This window comes from Gossypium hirsutum, chromosome D05 (assembly GCF_007990345.1).
Source record: "Gossypium hirsutum isolate 1008001.06 chromosome D05, Gossypium_hirsutum_v2.1, whole genome shotgun sequence".
Classification (NCBI taxonomy): domain Eukaryota; kingdom Viridiplantae; phylum Streptophyta; class Magnoliopsida; order Malvales; family Malvaceae; genus Gossypium; species Gossypium hirsutum.
The window spans coordinates 2,812,059-2,828,142 of record NC_053441.1 but is presented as its reverse complement, the minus strand read 5'-3'; the positions used below and the strand labels follow the sequence as shown (position 1 = coordinate 2,828,142).

General features: G+C 35.3%; 1 protein-coding gene across 6 annotated transcripts; it reads right to left on the bottom strand.

Annotated features, from left to right (window-relative positions):
- Nucleotides 1–1,158: 1,158 nt before the first annotated feature.
- Nucleotides 1,159–14,060, bottom strand: LOC107907122 (uncharacterized). Of its 6 annotated transcripts, none has more exons than XM_016834358.2 (16): nucleotides 13,735–14,060; nucleotides 10,265–10,801; nucleotides 9,916–10,195; nucleotides 9,085–9,383; nucleotides 7,427–7,609; nucleotides 6,807–7,231; nucleotides 6,479–6,710; nucleotides 6,265–6,359; nucleotides 6,073–6,132; nucleotides 5,899–5,987; nucleotides 4,606–5,184; nucleotides 4,188–4,262; nucleotides 3,903–3,973; nucleotides 3,747–3,804; nucleotides 2,348–2,579; nucleotides 1,159–2,106 (listed from the first exon to the last, which is right to left on the bottom strand). In XM_016834358.2, exons 2-16 carry the CDS (start codon nucleotides 10,678–10,680, stop codon nucleotides 1,523–1,525), a joined length of 3,678 nt encoding a protein of 1,225 aa, XP_016689847.1. In that variant the 5' UTR covers nucleotides 10,681–10,801; nucleotides 13,735–14,060; the 3' UTR covers nucleotides 1,159–1,522. The 6 variants fall into 6 exon arrangements, with proteins under 6 accessions (XP_016689847.1, XP_016689845.1, XP_040949057.1 ...); XM_016834356.2 differs by having other exon boundaries at nucleotides 6,479–6,788; nucleotides 6,876–7,231; XM_041093123.1 differs by having other exon boundaries at nucleotides 10,265–10,666.
- Between the last annotated feature and the right edge of the window lie 2,024 nt (nucleotides 14,061–16,084).

The window sequence follows — 16,084 nt, the reverse complement described above, 5'->3', positions numbered from 1 at the left end:
ACGAGTTTCAGCCAAACCCTGCGATTCTTAAACATGATAATTGAGGATGCCAATACATAAATAACATATAGCACCGTGAGACAGTCTTAAGTAATTAAACATAACCAAGAAGACAAACCCGAGATTTTGACATGAAGTGAAGCAGACATTTGAAATATTATAATGCATGGAAAATGACTAAAATTAGGATATTGGTCTTGGGTTCCAACCTGAAGGCCTTGGCTAGGACCATTTATAACAGTGTGCTAAAGCCTAAAATCTACAGTTATAGAGAAGAAATTATAGGGTAAGTTAATTCTCAACATGGATGAGACAAAATTCTCGGACTTTTTATATCATGCAAGTTGAGAATGATGAATACCATATCAAATGCAAGCTTCAAACTGCAGTGGATGAACATTACAGAACATGAGCCTTTACAGCTAAGCTTTCAACACTGTCCTCGCGATCATGCCTTGCCTTTCAAATAAAAAAAAAAAGATAAAGAAAAGCAGATATTTGCTCTTGGAAAAAAAATTCTAAACGACAATGGAAATGCATGGTGATGTTTACAGCCAAGATAAGAATAGGGTGTTCTGGATTTACTTCCCTGGTAATGCCAGGTTTATCAGAATGTGGCCAATGGCATTCTAGCACACAACCTTAGATGCTAGTATCCAAGAGAACAATTTCACCTGTACTTAGAGAGAGAGCAAGAGATAGGAGGTAAAGAATGAAATGCAAAATTAATTACAAATTGTGAATTAAAGCATAACCTCCTAGTATCAAATATCAATAGGACAGTAAAAAGCCAGTACCTTAGAAACACAGTAAAAGGAAGCTCAAATTTGACGCCACAACCTTTTTAGTACGAGGTTAATAAGTAGATAAAGATCTAACCATAGTTCCTGGGATATTTAAGTGAAACTCTGCTACTTCAAGTAATAAAACAAGAAAAGTACAGAGCTAAGAGTCCCATTCAGTACCAAAAGCATTTATTCCTGATTGAAGAAACGCGATCAATTATTGTATTGACATCTGGATTAAACCTCTCTAATTCATGAATAAACCTGGGGAAAACTAATACATATAATATAGCAACTTGTAACTGCGGTTGCAGTTGGCAAAGTGAAATAAAGATCCATAAACCAAATATATGATTATGTTTGCATGGTATAATTAAACTGGACAAAAAGCTAATTTTATTAGGAATATAAATGTATGTACAAGAAGAGCATTGCTCTCTGATTTGTAAAAGCTACAGCCAGGATACAAGGTTTGCTACTATGTAATTGCTAAGACATAACTAACTGGCAGGAACAAAAGATCTTTACACTCAAAATCACCAACTTGAGAAAAATTCAAGACATCCAAATGGTTCGCTCAAAAATAAACTGTGGAGAAGTCTACAAAGAATCTATGTAACCTAACTGTGGACCAGAGAGTCAAACATCTATCCATGTAATGGTCATTTCTTGATGACAGTGACTATGAATTTGCTTGTCAACAGTATAATGAAACAAGAATATACAAAGAAAGCAACTCAAACCATCATATTCAAGTCAGAAAGATCATCCATGGGAATTTCAAGGCCCATGAAGTCATGATCCTGTAACCCGTCATCATCAATGTTCAACCATGAACCCAGATCTTGTCCTGGTAGCTGCAAGTCATCCAATGCATCCAGGCTAAACTCATCTTTTTCTCCAGCATTATTGTTGGCAGTTATCTCAGTTAACTTTGATACAGAAGTCGATGTTTTGGGTTGCTCAGGCATCTTCTCAAGAAGGCCATTTACAGAAACAGATAGTTGAGTAGTTTTCTGCTTAGGCTTTGCTTTTGATTTCCTTCCCCCCTTAACATTGGACACTGGTCGCCCAATCTTATTAGTCCCATTTCTAGATAAAACCTCTCTACCATGTCCCTTTCCTTCTCTGTCTCTCTCACTCCTCTTACCTTTTGCATTGCTTGACAAAGAAGTACCACCAACTACATCCTCCAACAATAACTCTCTCTTTTTCACCCTGTTAGACCATGAGTCATCTTTAACAGCAGTTTGACCAGATAACCGATTTGTGGGTGGAAGCAGATCAGGCGAATTAACAGCATAGCTATCCCCATTTTGACCTGCCAGATAAGTAGTTGAGTGTGAGAAACAGCAGAAGCTGCATAAAAGACCAAAGTACCAATATGCAGCTGAAGTATCTCATAAGACAAAAAAAGGAGAAAGAAGAAAGAGAAGACAGCTATGCAGACTGCAAAAGTACCATAAAGCCCATCTTGCAGATGATTATATATACATAGAATGAAGCGCAAATACAAAGACACAATAAAGTGTGTATTCTTTCCATATAAATCAAGCAAATACCTGAACTTCTAGAACGGATAGAGCTATTTGAACAGGGCTTCCCAGATTGACCATCGTTTAGGAAAAACCCAGAAAGAAACATGTCTCTAAGCATGGGCTCATCGAAGCAGCTCTTGCCTGTATCTTCAAATTTATGATATCGATCTAATGTCCGTTTAACAAATGCCAAGGCAGCTAGCTTGATCGTTTTGTTACTGGAACTCTTCCCACCAGCATTCCGACCCCAACAACTCTATTACAAGATTATTCATAAGTTACCAAAACCAACATCATTTCATTATATCTCAGCATCTAGCATAATAACTAATGGGTAAATAAACAGTCCCAACTTTTAGATAATAATTCTCGATGGAAATAAAATGCAGTAACAGAGAGAATCAAGCAGATCTATCCACCTTGGTAGGAAACACTAGAGAGGAGAAAAATTAGAAGCAAATTCAAATTTTGAGAAAATATCTATCTATAATATAATTTTTAAACAAAAATCTCTAACTGCTATCCAATTCTTAGTATTTTAATTATCTTCACCATGTATGCAGCTAAAGAGAAGGAAAAGAATGTAAGAGTTAATAGATAAACTTCTGCTGGCCAACATCTTCATAAAACTTCAAAAAAAATTTCCACTATCTAAACCCCAGAGACACAAAAGATAAGAAAACAGTTGATTCCTGAGAAAGACAAATAGAACACCCAAGCATAAATACGAGGAAGTGGAAGGACAGAGTACCCAGCCTCAAAGGACAAAGCACTCAACTACACAATAGTCATGGTTAAAACATGTTCAAAATATCTACTTGGAACTTAGAAACCAAAAGATTTTTCAGGAACTATGTTGTCTCTTCAGTATCTGAATACCATGAGAAGTTTGAACTACCTAATTGGAGGTAGTTCTTTCCTGTGACATAGAAGATCTTCACCAAATTTATTTATAAATATGTATTTTATATTTGGTTCAATTGGTTAAATAAAGTCAACAATATTTCCATTCTACCCATTTGCATCTATTTTTTTCTACTTATTCTCTTTCTTTGTTAGTTTTAGCCACCCACACAACTATTTCCTTGAAATCTTGGCTTTTCTTATTACCGAGCTTAGTTTCTATATTCTCAAGTTAAAAGGATTTAATAATTTTGGAACAACAGACTTTGATTCTGGCAGCCAAGACATTAAGCATTCTATGTCTGACCTATCCTACTAGGACTCATCACGGGTATGTATCCGACATAGGTATGGTCAGATTTTCAAAGTTTTTCCATGTATTTGGAGGATTCTCAGAGCATGGATACCACGTGTCGGGCATAGGTACTTCAAGAGAAACAAAGAGTAAAAGCAATATAGTACATGGCTGTGTGTAAATAAGAACCAAAATAAGAGGGAGACTGAACATTAAGAGAATTACCATGTACTTCCCATAAGCCATCATGACAAGTTTGTCAAGAGCAAGCTGTTCGAATCCCCTGAAAAAAAAGATATGTCAAAAAATACACTAGACACCAAGACTTTAAGAAAATAGGCAAATGCACAAACTATATGAAGAGAAGGGATAAAACAATACTTCTCCTGAGTTCTTCTTGTTTCTGTGGCAGTTTCCAACAGCTTTTCAAGCAGGCCTTTCTTCTTTGAAACCTATTGCATTCACAATGAAATTACAAAATGAACTTGGAACAAGTTTTGAACTTTATGACAGAAAATCCAACAATAAGTAGCAGGGGATAGCAGAAAGAACCTGTTCTATATCTAATGGCAGCTATCATAAAAGGAAGGGTGAAGACAGTAATGTAAATAAAAAGAAATTATAAGATTCCATAAAAGAGCTTCAATAATTCAATTGAGAAACTACCTGTTCATTGAGCTTCTCCTCTAGCTTACTAATGTCTGCACAAATTTCATCATCCTCCATCTGTGCTACATCAGGCTGAAAAACAATGAAATACATCAAAGTTAAATACATTAACAAACATCTAGAGTAAATGACAAGAAAAAGACACAAACATCCAGTGTAAACCATCACAGTGTCCAAAATATCACCCTTGAAGATGATGAGAAGCTGCAGTGTGCATACGTCCACCATTTAACAAACAACCATTATTCAGATAACGATAGAAACACAGACTACATTGCTAGATCATGATATTTATTGATTTGGAAACAAAAAAAAAAAAAAAAAAGAGAAAGGGTAAGAGCTGGATGAAACAATATTATGCAACAAAAGGCTAATGCAGCATTTAAAGTAAATATTCAAGTAGAAGCAGACCAACCAGTGGTTCTAAGAAAATTCCAACACTTTGGGCCTCCAAAAGGAGTTTCTCATTTATATTCATACTCTCATACTGGAATTCTGAACAAACCGAGCCAGGCATTGATTGGTTTCCAAAAGTGCCATTCAAGGATGGGCTAAAATTTGAGTGAATTTCTGCATTTCTCAACATACCAATTTCAGAATCATCATGTTCTGGCTTCCCAGTTATCCTATAACCATTGAACGAAGTATGCCCAGTAGACTGGAAGTTAACAATATGACTCAAACCATTGGATCCCAATTCTCCATCCATCTCAAATCCAGTTCCATACGAATCGCATGGAAGGTCTTCATTTCCACAGTCACTAACTTCTTCTGGAATTAGAGCTGCTATAAATCTCTGACAGAGAGAAATCACATTTTTGTCTCCAGTATCCAGGACCAATTGTGGTGAAAGGACTTCACCATCTGGTATTACAGCAGCAATTCTGCCATCTCTTTCCTGTTCAAGCAACCCACATCCACTGGAGATGGTATGACAACCGTTTGTAATAGAAGGAACTGGTGTTGATCCCAATTTGGCGAGTTCGAAATTTCCCTAGAAGAAGTCTTAAACTTCAATCACAGTGAAACCATAAACATTTTATGCAATTCAATAAGAACACGAAGTTGTAAGTACATCTGTGACTATGCTACTCCTACCCATTTCACTGGAAATAGTGTATGCAGAAAAGGTTTAGGCATTCTATTTTCATCCCCCCCCCCTTTGTAGCAATATTTCAAAGATATGTGACTGCAAAGAAATCTCATAACTTTATGAGGTAAATAAATAAATTTCACACGGTAAACTTTAAGATTACATGCTATTCTTACCAAAATCAAATAAGAACTCTTGAAAAGTAGCCACCAATACCTAATATATATCAGCAGGTCAATAGAAATATATTTATTTATTTATTTATCTCATGGCTTTCTTCAAAATTTGATGAAGACATTAATAACGGCAATGTCTGTACTAGAGGCAATGGAGGGACAAGGTCTAGGTTCAATTCCTCCTTTCCCCTATAAAAAGGAAATCACCCCACCCTGGCCAAAAAGGAACATAAACTGCAGCCAGTAATTCATATGTAAATCACTTCAGTAAAAGATATAATCCAAATGGTTTTCCCAATGAGCCTTTTTTTTTTCTTTTGATAAAAAGGGTAATATATTAAATGAGATCCAAACAAGATATTTTAAGTAAAAATATGCTTTCTAAGGTGTTATAATAGCAGTAAAAACCAATCTTAATTGGGGGGACAAGGAACAATACCTGCTGCTTCAAATAGGCAATATCTGCATCAGATATGAAACCAAAAAAAGGCTCCATCTGCCTCCAAAAGGAGTTTGGAAAGGCATGGGCTGTAATGGAAGTAAAATCAATCAATGCAAGAGGACAAATTTTGCACCACAGAAATTAAAAAAGTTTTGACACAAAAGACACTACCAGAATTAATAAGATTGTTTACAGCAGCTACCAACTCTTCATGCCCATCCTCCAAACCAACTAAGAAAATTGCACCAAGAGTGATTAGAAGCCACAAACATGTGGTAGAAGATTTAGAATTCAAAAATTTTTGTAAGCATCGTATATTTAAGAATTCAAGGAAGTTTCTTAGTTAGTTTGAAGCATAACTACCAAGGAAATCTGCAGCTGCACTGATAGCTACATGCCTCTGGCGTGCATAGGCCTTGCGGTCAGTTAGCTTCCTAGTTGGAGGACGACCAGCCTTGCTGAAGAAAAAATTCATCAAACTGAGATTTCAATCTGAAAAAATGATGGTTCTAGACCACAATAAAAGAAATATTATTGGAGAAAAAGGAAGGTGGATGGGTAGGAAGAAATATTTAACCTTTCAGCCTTATCCAAGCCAAGCCTGGCACTTCTGAGCTGTTTTGCCGTCCCCACATTGCCAAACTTCTCAACTGTCATTGGCATAAGAGATCTTGAAGAAGTAATACCCCGTCCAGTCCTCCCTTGTCGACGCACAGCATCTCCTTTATCTTCTCCAGTCATCAGCTTATTCTTTCTTGATGGCAAGACCAAAGGGGATACCTTTTGAACATTCCGTCCAGCTTTCTCATCTATTTCATCCGAAAATTTCACCTTTTCTTTAGATTTAATTTCAGCAGCCCCAGACTCCTCACTCTCAGAAAGAGTAGCTGAAGATAAGGCATCACCTTTTAGTTTAACTTGTCGAGGAGAATTGCTTGACAAGCATCTAGCAAATCCTGACCCAGTTTCATCACCTGCCATATCAGACATAGCATCCAGCGACAGTGTTTCATCATTACTTGAAACAATAGGAACAATATTTGTTCGTCTTGCACTACGAGAGCTCTTCAGTGGTCTCTGGCTGGCCCAGTGGGTGACAGGTAGTGATGAAGACCTAGCTGATGTTGTGCGTTTTCGGTTATTAGCTCCACCAGCAGTAGGTGGTTTATTTGTACAGTGAGAAAGCTCCCAGTCATTTGATGCCACCCTGTGAACAATTGGCGACAACTTTGGACCGACCCCAGACCCTGATCGAGGACCACGAACAGATGCATTCATTTTTGAGCTTGAAGTAGGACTACCTGAACTAAATTCATCACAGACATTCATCCTGCATTTTAGCAGAAAAAAGGGCATAGAAATAAGTATGCATATTGCAGTAAGGCCTGAAAAGGAAAAGTACTCCACAAGCCAGAAATAGAGTAGCACCAAATGACAAAAACAAAGGCTTTATAAAATAGAAGTGGACCAGATAAATCTATGCAAATGTGGAAAATGAAATATGTATGACGAAGGCTATGCATACTTGTTAACAGCTCTGATATTCACTCTCTCTTTATCAGAAGCAACAGGACGATCTCTCCGATCACTGAGAGGGGAGCTGTTGTCTGGATCAGACCTAGGGTTAGACGAGCGTGGACCCAAGCCAGTCGGCGGCGAGATACCTTCCGATTTTCCTACTCCAACAGATCCATTAGCAATTCCTGACCTGCAAGGTATACATTTATTAATATAAAGGAATAAGATCCATCAAAAGCTTAGAAAATTAAAATAAAAGGAAGGTTCAATTCAGAGAATGCTCCAAATAGAAGATTTGAAGAAGTAGCACACAAGAAAGCCCCGTTATGATAATCTATTAAGGAAATTGCATCCCTCTATAGTGTGAGGCGGCGGACCCAATAAAAGTTCTTGCTCTATCTGTCTGAAAATTATGCGCTTAGATCTTAATGAGAAGGTTAGGTCAAATCATGACAAAAGTAATCTACCTCTCAAAACATTATATGCAAGATAGATTACAACAAAGGGTTTGTATGTTTTATAGTGAGAAAACACAGATAGTAAAAATTAGTAAATCTACCATCTTATACTTCTCTGGCAAATATTTAAGTGTAAACGCACCTTTAGGGCATTTGTTGGATGTCCTACACACTAAAGTCATAAGCAACCTCACCTAATATAGAGCTCTATATAATGGACTGAGATTTTAAATCTCAACAGACCAGCATGCCAAATAAGGAAAAGACAGCGCAGTGATAAAACGTGGCAAAAGCAAATTAATGAATATGAAATAATAAACAAAGAGTTACCATAATTATATTGTTACTCACCCTGACATTATCATTAACAGCACGCTCAATAGAATAAGAAACTTGAAAAACAAATATGCAAATGGAATCGGATTAGAAAAGAACCTTAGAAGCATAAAATATAAGCTCAATATCTGTCATTCAGTACATCTTCCCCAAAGATAAGCAATTAAAAAGAAAGAGGATGAAAGAAAGCAATTCCAGCATGATAAATTAGGTTAGAAGAGAATATTGACAAAAGCTACTACTGCCATCATTATTATGATTGAAGCCCTTCCAACAAATCTCTTGGCAGTTGGCAGAAGATTTCGATCATAATATATTGGGTATTAAACCAATGTTTTCAAAACATGACTGGAGGTTGAGCTGGTGGCGTTCCCAGTCCTACCCTTTCAACTGGCAGGTTTAATTAAATAGGGTTGTTATTGTTAGAAACATGGGCTTGACGTTAAACAAGTATCAAGTATAGTGAACAATTAAGAAAAACACGCATTTGGCTCAATGGTTTAGGCATTAATGAAAAGGTAAGTTGTCAAGGGTTCAAACCACATAATTTATAAGAAGTTTCAGAAAGATTAAATAATAAAACAAATACCTAAAACCAGTTCAATACTGACTCCGGTCCAGTTTAACTGAGTGATTCTTGACCAGTCTGACAGGCCAGTCTAATATGGCTATGGCAACACTGAATTGCATTGATAATTCTTATGTTATTAAGATTGTAATGATAAAAGCTTACAATGATAATAGGGGTTACTAGTATTCAAGGGTGGTTGTCCTGCTACTCCTATGCATGCCCTTAATATATATTATCAAGGCAAGCATTCAAATAAAGGCCATGGCATATGCACAACAGAAGCACTTTCAGCAGCCCTACCTGAAGCCATGGGATTCATTATTTAACCTTGATCGAGCATCAGAAATAGCCCTTTGCTGTATTCCCTGTTTAGATTCCCGGTACCCTTCCACAGGTTTGGCTGATACCATACTAGGAGATACATCAATTTTTATCCCAGAACGCTTTTTCTTCATCTTTGCCTTTTCCCATCCATCAATGCCACCTGATACAGTTCGATCCTCACCCTGAACTGCACCGCTATTTGACACCCTGAGCAGTTCCCTTTCCCTATCTGCATTACCAGGCTGCTTAACTAAAGCATTGTTCCGCATATCCATCTAGATTCATTGAACAAATGTTAAGTTGTCTCTTCAAGAAAAAATGATGCAAAAAATGGCATACCAAATGCACACTGGGCACCAAGCCACCGAGATGAGACCAAATATTGCAACTATACAGAAGAGTAAGAAAAGAAATGTAAAACCATATTCATATTAGTGCATGTAAAACAGAATATCATGTGGATTCTTGTACAGGAAAAGGGTTTCATATCACTCACACACATAAGTACTAACACACTGATCAAAGTAAACAAGGAAGACTAAAGAGAACAAATCACCCACCACCACCTAGTAACATAGAAACGTGAATGGTACACCAGACAGAAGGAATAGAATAAGTAATACTGATAATGAAAACTACATTGGGACATGGCAATCTTTGATCCCAACCATACTTGAATATGGCACATGTAAAGCAACCACCGTACAAGCTTAGTGAATAAGCTATATATGGCTCAATAGCAGCATGGAATTATGATACTACCATGATAGAAAATGCATAGAGATGGAAGGTATAAAAAATACAAACCCTGACATCCACCAGAGAAGTTCGAGTTCGTTTACTTGGAACAACATTTTTGGGCCTTTCTTCTGACTTCTGCTGTTCAAATTCAAAATCTCCAGCAACAGAAAGATTATGCATTCCCATCTTGCCAATGGCAGGCCCCAAGATGGACCGACCACTAGATAACAAGGCATTACATCGGTCACCAGAAAAGCTATCTGATCGAGATCTCTTCTTAGATGGTATGCTTGGAAAAAACTTGTTGAATACTGATAAGGCTTCATTGAAAGTTTTCATACGCTCCCTGTTAACTAATTCATTTTAACAACTAATGAAAACTTCAATACAAAATACAAAATCTACAAAGAACTACCTTGCTTTGACAGAAGAATCACGTAGACCAGCCTTAAGCCGTTTTATTTCCTCAGGTATGGGAGAAGGCAGCAACTTGCCTTTTGACAACACAGTAGGAGATTCATCAGCAGAAATGCCAAGAGCAACATTAATGTGCCGTTTAAAGTCACCTTGACGACTAGACTTATGATCAGAAGCAACCACCTTTGGATTGAAACGCAGGCATTGGAAGAAGTTGGATACATCTTCTTGGGCTACTACAGAACCGCTCCTTGACTTACCAGAAAGAGAAGGTAGAATTTGGTTCTCCATGGTCTCGCGAAAGCTACCTGATCTGTCAAGCTGAGCAGCTAAGTAGGCTCCACGCTGCCCACTGGTGTACAGTGGCCTATCCGGGCTACCAGAAGACAGATCAAACTTGCTAGACATTGCCATTGCATCAGATTTTGCAAACCCACAATTTTAGAAAGCCAATAAATACAGCAGTGCATGACAAAATTGTAGTACAACAGCACATGAAGTTGATTTAAACTCTTAAGGACAAATGACAACTTATCTGAAAAAGAGGAAAAACCAATTATATAAATGTAGTATTAGATTCCAAATCCACTCAATAGTTCCTCAAACTTCTGCTTTATGCAGAATGCACATATAGCAAAGTACAACTAGTAGTAGATTAAAATTAAGTAATAAAATAAACACTAGTAGTTATAAAGAAAAATCAAATGCCAATGAAATAAGATGAGATTAATCACCTTGCACTATGTGTGCCATAAATTTTTTACCCTCTTCACCCCAAATAAATACAACAAATGAAAGCAGTGAATAAATGTAACAGCAACAACAAAAGGGAAACCTTCAGAAAATAAAGTTGCCAACGAATCTGGTAGAAATGGCTGTCATAATTCATAGAAAAGACAACAATCAATTAAACAATGAGACTCAACAGACAACAAACAGGTCATCCAAAAATATATTTCCCATCTAGATTCATATACTATACGGCATTTTAGGCAATCATTCATCAAACTCAACCTCTACCACTGCCATTGTTTTATTTTTTTCTTGTCCCATAAATGGCCACATGTAGAATCAAAATAATTCCAATTCTATCATTGAGCTCAAAGATGCTCATGGGGCATGGTTAGATTCTATTTAAAACATAGAATTGTCAATATTTAGGTTGTTGAACCTCTAAAGTCCAACAAATATCCTTTGTTCACAGATATTTTATTAAAGCAACTTTTTGCTCCTTAACTACAGAATAACTGTATGCAACAATTTGGATTTGAATTTCATTCTTCACTTCCTTCCATATATGAGGGTCAAATGATACCATTTCTCATCAAATGCAGCTTAAATGACTTTCAATCCTCACTTTAAGGTGACCCTAACTTTATAAAAACAGCCAGCAAAGTGCCACAGATGCACAATCAGCTTCAAATTCTAAGTAACACTCAATGCTCTAATTCACACAATAATCTCAATATCCAGAAGCTACCAAGAACTGAGGGTATTCCATAAGCCTCATAATTGGTAAATAATTAAACAAAAAGGAATTGCCTTGAATAATATGGTTTTGCTAACAAGTGCCTAAAGAGCACTCCTTTAAGGTTATCATATTAAGTAATGTTTTCTACCAATGCAATGGAATTTCTTGCATTAAAAGTCCAGTACTGCATTTAATACAAAGAATTTTACAATAAATAGTATCTTAACAAACCTTAAAAAGTTCCCTTAGAGCACTCACCAGCAAAACCCACATAAGTATAAAATTACAAATGAACAACCCATGAAACTGTGAATATTTTTGATTTGATTAAACTTCTAAACTGCTTAACTCCACCTAGATCACCCTCAATTGCATTAAATGACCTATTAGAATATTGATGTTAAGGCTGTCTGCCCATCTTTGTAGCGTACTTGTAGATATTGTTGGGTTCAGTAATGTGTATCCAGACCCATAATTACGTCCACATAGGCATTATCTAACCCCTAATATGAGGTGAGTTAGAATGCTATTTTTAATAGAGTTTAACATAAGTGCTATAAAAGGCCTATTCCTAATAGGATTGAGGTATATGCTATATAGATGCAAACATATACTTGTGGAAATTAACAAGAAATGTTTACAATTACACTAGTAGAAGGTTCTCTTTTGAACTCCCCAGCTAATCCTTGGGTATCCACCAAGAACCTACGATTTGAAGTGTGAAAATTGATGAACGACTTTAGCAGTTTCTCCATAGTCGAGAAAGATGAAGAAGCTGTATGAGAAGTAGATCCTAGGCGGTTCATAAAGGAAGCTTCAGAAATCGTTCTTAGGAATCCAAAATAGCATTGGAGTCAGAAATTCTAAAACTATTAATTTTCCTACACATATCATTACCTGTATACTTATAGCTAAATTATATAGTCATTTCCTATTTCTCTCTCTCTTTAGGAAATTTCTCTTCCTTCTCTCTTAAGTCTTAGGATTCCAAAATAGCATTGGAGTCGGTAATTCTAAACGTACTAATTTTCCTACTCATATCATTACCGGTATCATGAATCATAGATGGATACAAAGACAATCAGGGTATATGTGAAGCAATGCCTTTTACAAACATACCATTAACACACTACAACTTATCAAAGAAATGTGAAATAGATAATAAATGAATGCAAGCATGACAAGCCAGCATCTTGACTCATAAAATAGTGCCGTTGAGAGTACCCCTAGAACCGTTAACTATCTTACTGAAGAGGGTGCATGCCTACAATCATAGGGAAAAGAATATTAAATCGTTAGTCTAAGTTTATATGATAGGGTCAAAGTTCAAAAGATTAGCCCAATAAATCTATTGCTGCACATTAATTACACTCAAACAGAACAACACTGTCTTTATTTAACTAACTGCTACAGCTAACAATATTCTATACTTTATATTGTATCAACAAAATATATGTTTATATTTAAAATGTACGAGGACACAACACTGTTACTCATAAAACTAACCGGAATTTCAACCAGCAAAGACTTCTAGAACATCGCAACAGTAAGAGCCTCATTCCCATTTTAAGTATTGCCTAATCAAGATTACTCGTCAGTTGAAATTACAAATAATTGGCTCAACTAAACTTTCCGCACTTCAAATCAATCAAGCTAGAATTGAATCACAGGACAGGAACAAAATATTATCAAAGTCAAATTCCTCCATATTTCTTCTTTTTTGACTAATCACAGTAAAGTGAGTCTAAACTCAAACTATACCATTCTATCCTCTAATTCCTCGATTGTACATCTTAATCATGCTTCATTCATCAAAAGAAAAAAAATTAATAAAACTCAAAATTTGCAGGAAAAAAACCTAAAGATTAAATTAAAAAATTATTAGAAAATAAAACTGAAATAAAAACTCAATCAAAGAAGTAAAACAAAAAAGTTTAAGATTTTTTCAAAAAATAAAACCCTAGAGTTCGCAATCAAGAATGTGAGTAGAAATCTACCTCCGATAAATCGCAAGAAGAGGTGACGGCGGAGGCTGCAAAATCAAGCAAGGTAATTAAATTCCTTAAATTACGGATACGAATTCGGCTTACGTAATTGATTGGAAGCTCAGAATCGAAATTGGAAAGTTTGTAGACGGCCATGGAGGTCGAAAAGCGCCCGTGTTTTGATCGGCAATGGAATTGGGTTAAATTAAATGGCGATTATGCCCATGAACCGTAGTACCTCGGATGAGAGGGCGTGGGGTTTCTGAACGGGGTTTTTTGGTAATTAAAAATATATATTGAGCCGGCTCCTAAGACAGCTCGTGGGTTGTATGTAATGTAATGCGAGGAGTTGGGGATATGTTTCTCCTAGTGAAAATTTAACGGTAAAATGTATCATTTCGGTTAAACCAAAAAAAAAAAAAAAAGACTTCGATTTTTTATTTCTTTTAGTTGGCAAATGGAAATACGCGAATTTCTAAATTTAGATCAAATGAAATGAAATGAAAACATTTGGAGTGAACTTGTAAGAATTTAATTATGTAAATTTGATTAAGTTTAATATGAAATAAAGGTGATTAATTAATAGTTTTTTTATGAATCAATATTGAAAATCATCTTAATTTGAAAAAGAATTAATTATACAAGTTTATTATATCCCTACCTCAATTTAAAGCCTTTTATGGGACTCTCATCCCTCCTATAAATATTTAAAGATATCAATATTAAAGGGGGATTACTTTCCAATCTTAAAGAACAATAGATTATAATTTTTAAATGTATGTTTTTTTGATAATTACATCCAATCTTATTAGATCATAATGTCTTTTTTTCTCGAGTGCTTTAGCTTAACGGAGGTTAAAATAAAATTGTTGGTCTGCGATTCTTTTCTATATACATAATGTAGCATTAATAGTGTTCGGTTATTATTAATTAGCCAAAACTAATTTTAATCGAGTTTCTACATTGTTATTATTTGCATCATCAATTTTTTCTAATCTATATTAATGTGGGAGTATTTCTTTCTAAAGCTTTTCTATGAATTAATTTGAATTGTGATACCGTCTTTAAAGTTACCAAAACCATGGCATTTCTACTCATTGTCAATGATTTTTTTTTTTTGGATGAGTAGTGATTATTAATTAGTTATGTTTTATTATCATACTAATATTGGTCGTATTGGTTAATTTTATTTTTGGTATGCTAACATTTGAGGGGAGCATTAATATAGTTGGATTGATTAACTCTAAGTTATGCCATCAATGGCACTGTTTCTACTTAGGGTTTTGGTATTAGAAAAAAGTGTGTTTTTGTAACAAATACATCCAATCTTCTTAAAATTTTACTTATGCTTGGAGGGCCATAGACAAGCAAAAAAATCTTCGAGGTGTCCGACATAGGCGGGCTAAGAAAAAGAAAAGTTTTGACTTTAATTGCATTGTTAAGGGTTAATATTACACATATATATTGCATCATATCAATTCTAAAAATTAGATTATTTATTTGTTAATTAATATGGCTCTATAACCAATTTGTGCAAACGAATACAACATGATTGTACAATAGGATTTGCTATATCTTTAATGTAGCTATAATATATATGTATATATATATTGTACTACATAATTCTAATATTTCCAAGCCTAATTGAATTATTATTTTATATTTTTAATTTGTGCTTGATCTCGAATAATCATATTTGGAATTGAACATAATTATTGTTATGCGACATGACTTTTTAAACGTTTCGAATACATGAAAACTTAATTATATATGTTGTATGCTTAACATTGTACTCACATAAATTTCTCTATAGTTATAAGAGTTTGGGATTATAGTGTTCTCACTCCTAAGGAATTTTACTTGTATCAAGTGGAATTAGCAATCCAGTTTGCCTATTCATATTTACTGATACCAATAGTCTATACTTCTTTCGAACAATAAAAGAACCATCCGTATATATATATATATAAACTTGAAAAGGTGTTCTTATAACGGGGGTGTTTATATTGAAAAAATAATGAACATTTGATGAGGGAACCACGGAGGGTTCTTAATGAAGGTGTAACCCCCCTCTTGAATATATATGTATACCAAAAAAATAAAAATGAAGGAGGACCCATGAAAGGTTCCACATAAATGACTTTACGGAGGGTGTGTGTATATATATAAATGAAATAGCAGTTGTTTTCTTTTTAGCTCTCAATCAACTTTACTGCATTTTCAAAGGTTGTCAAATTTACGTCTCACGAGCGATTACCATCTAAAGTCTCAATTCTCGCATCCCTGGATGGTTACACCTCACGGATGGTTAACATTCAATATGCTTATCTATATTTGCTTATACATATATGTTTATATATTT

Coding starts and splice junctions, on each gene's coding strand:
- LOC107907122 (XM_016834355.2), bottom strand. CDS start 10,680: ATGGCAATGTCTAGCAAGTTTGATCTGTCTTCTGGTAGCCCGGATAGG. Junction 6,360..6,478: donor GGCTTGGATAAGGCTGAAAG/GTTAAATATTTC, acceptor TTTTTTCTTCAG/CAAGGCTGGTCGTCCTCCAA. Junction 4,263..4,605: donor GAATTTTCTTAGAACCACTG/GTTGGTCTGCTT, acceptor ATTGTTTTTCAG/CCTGATGTAGCACAGATGGA.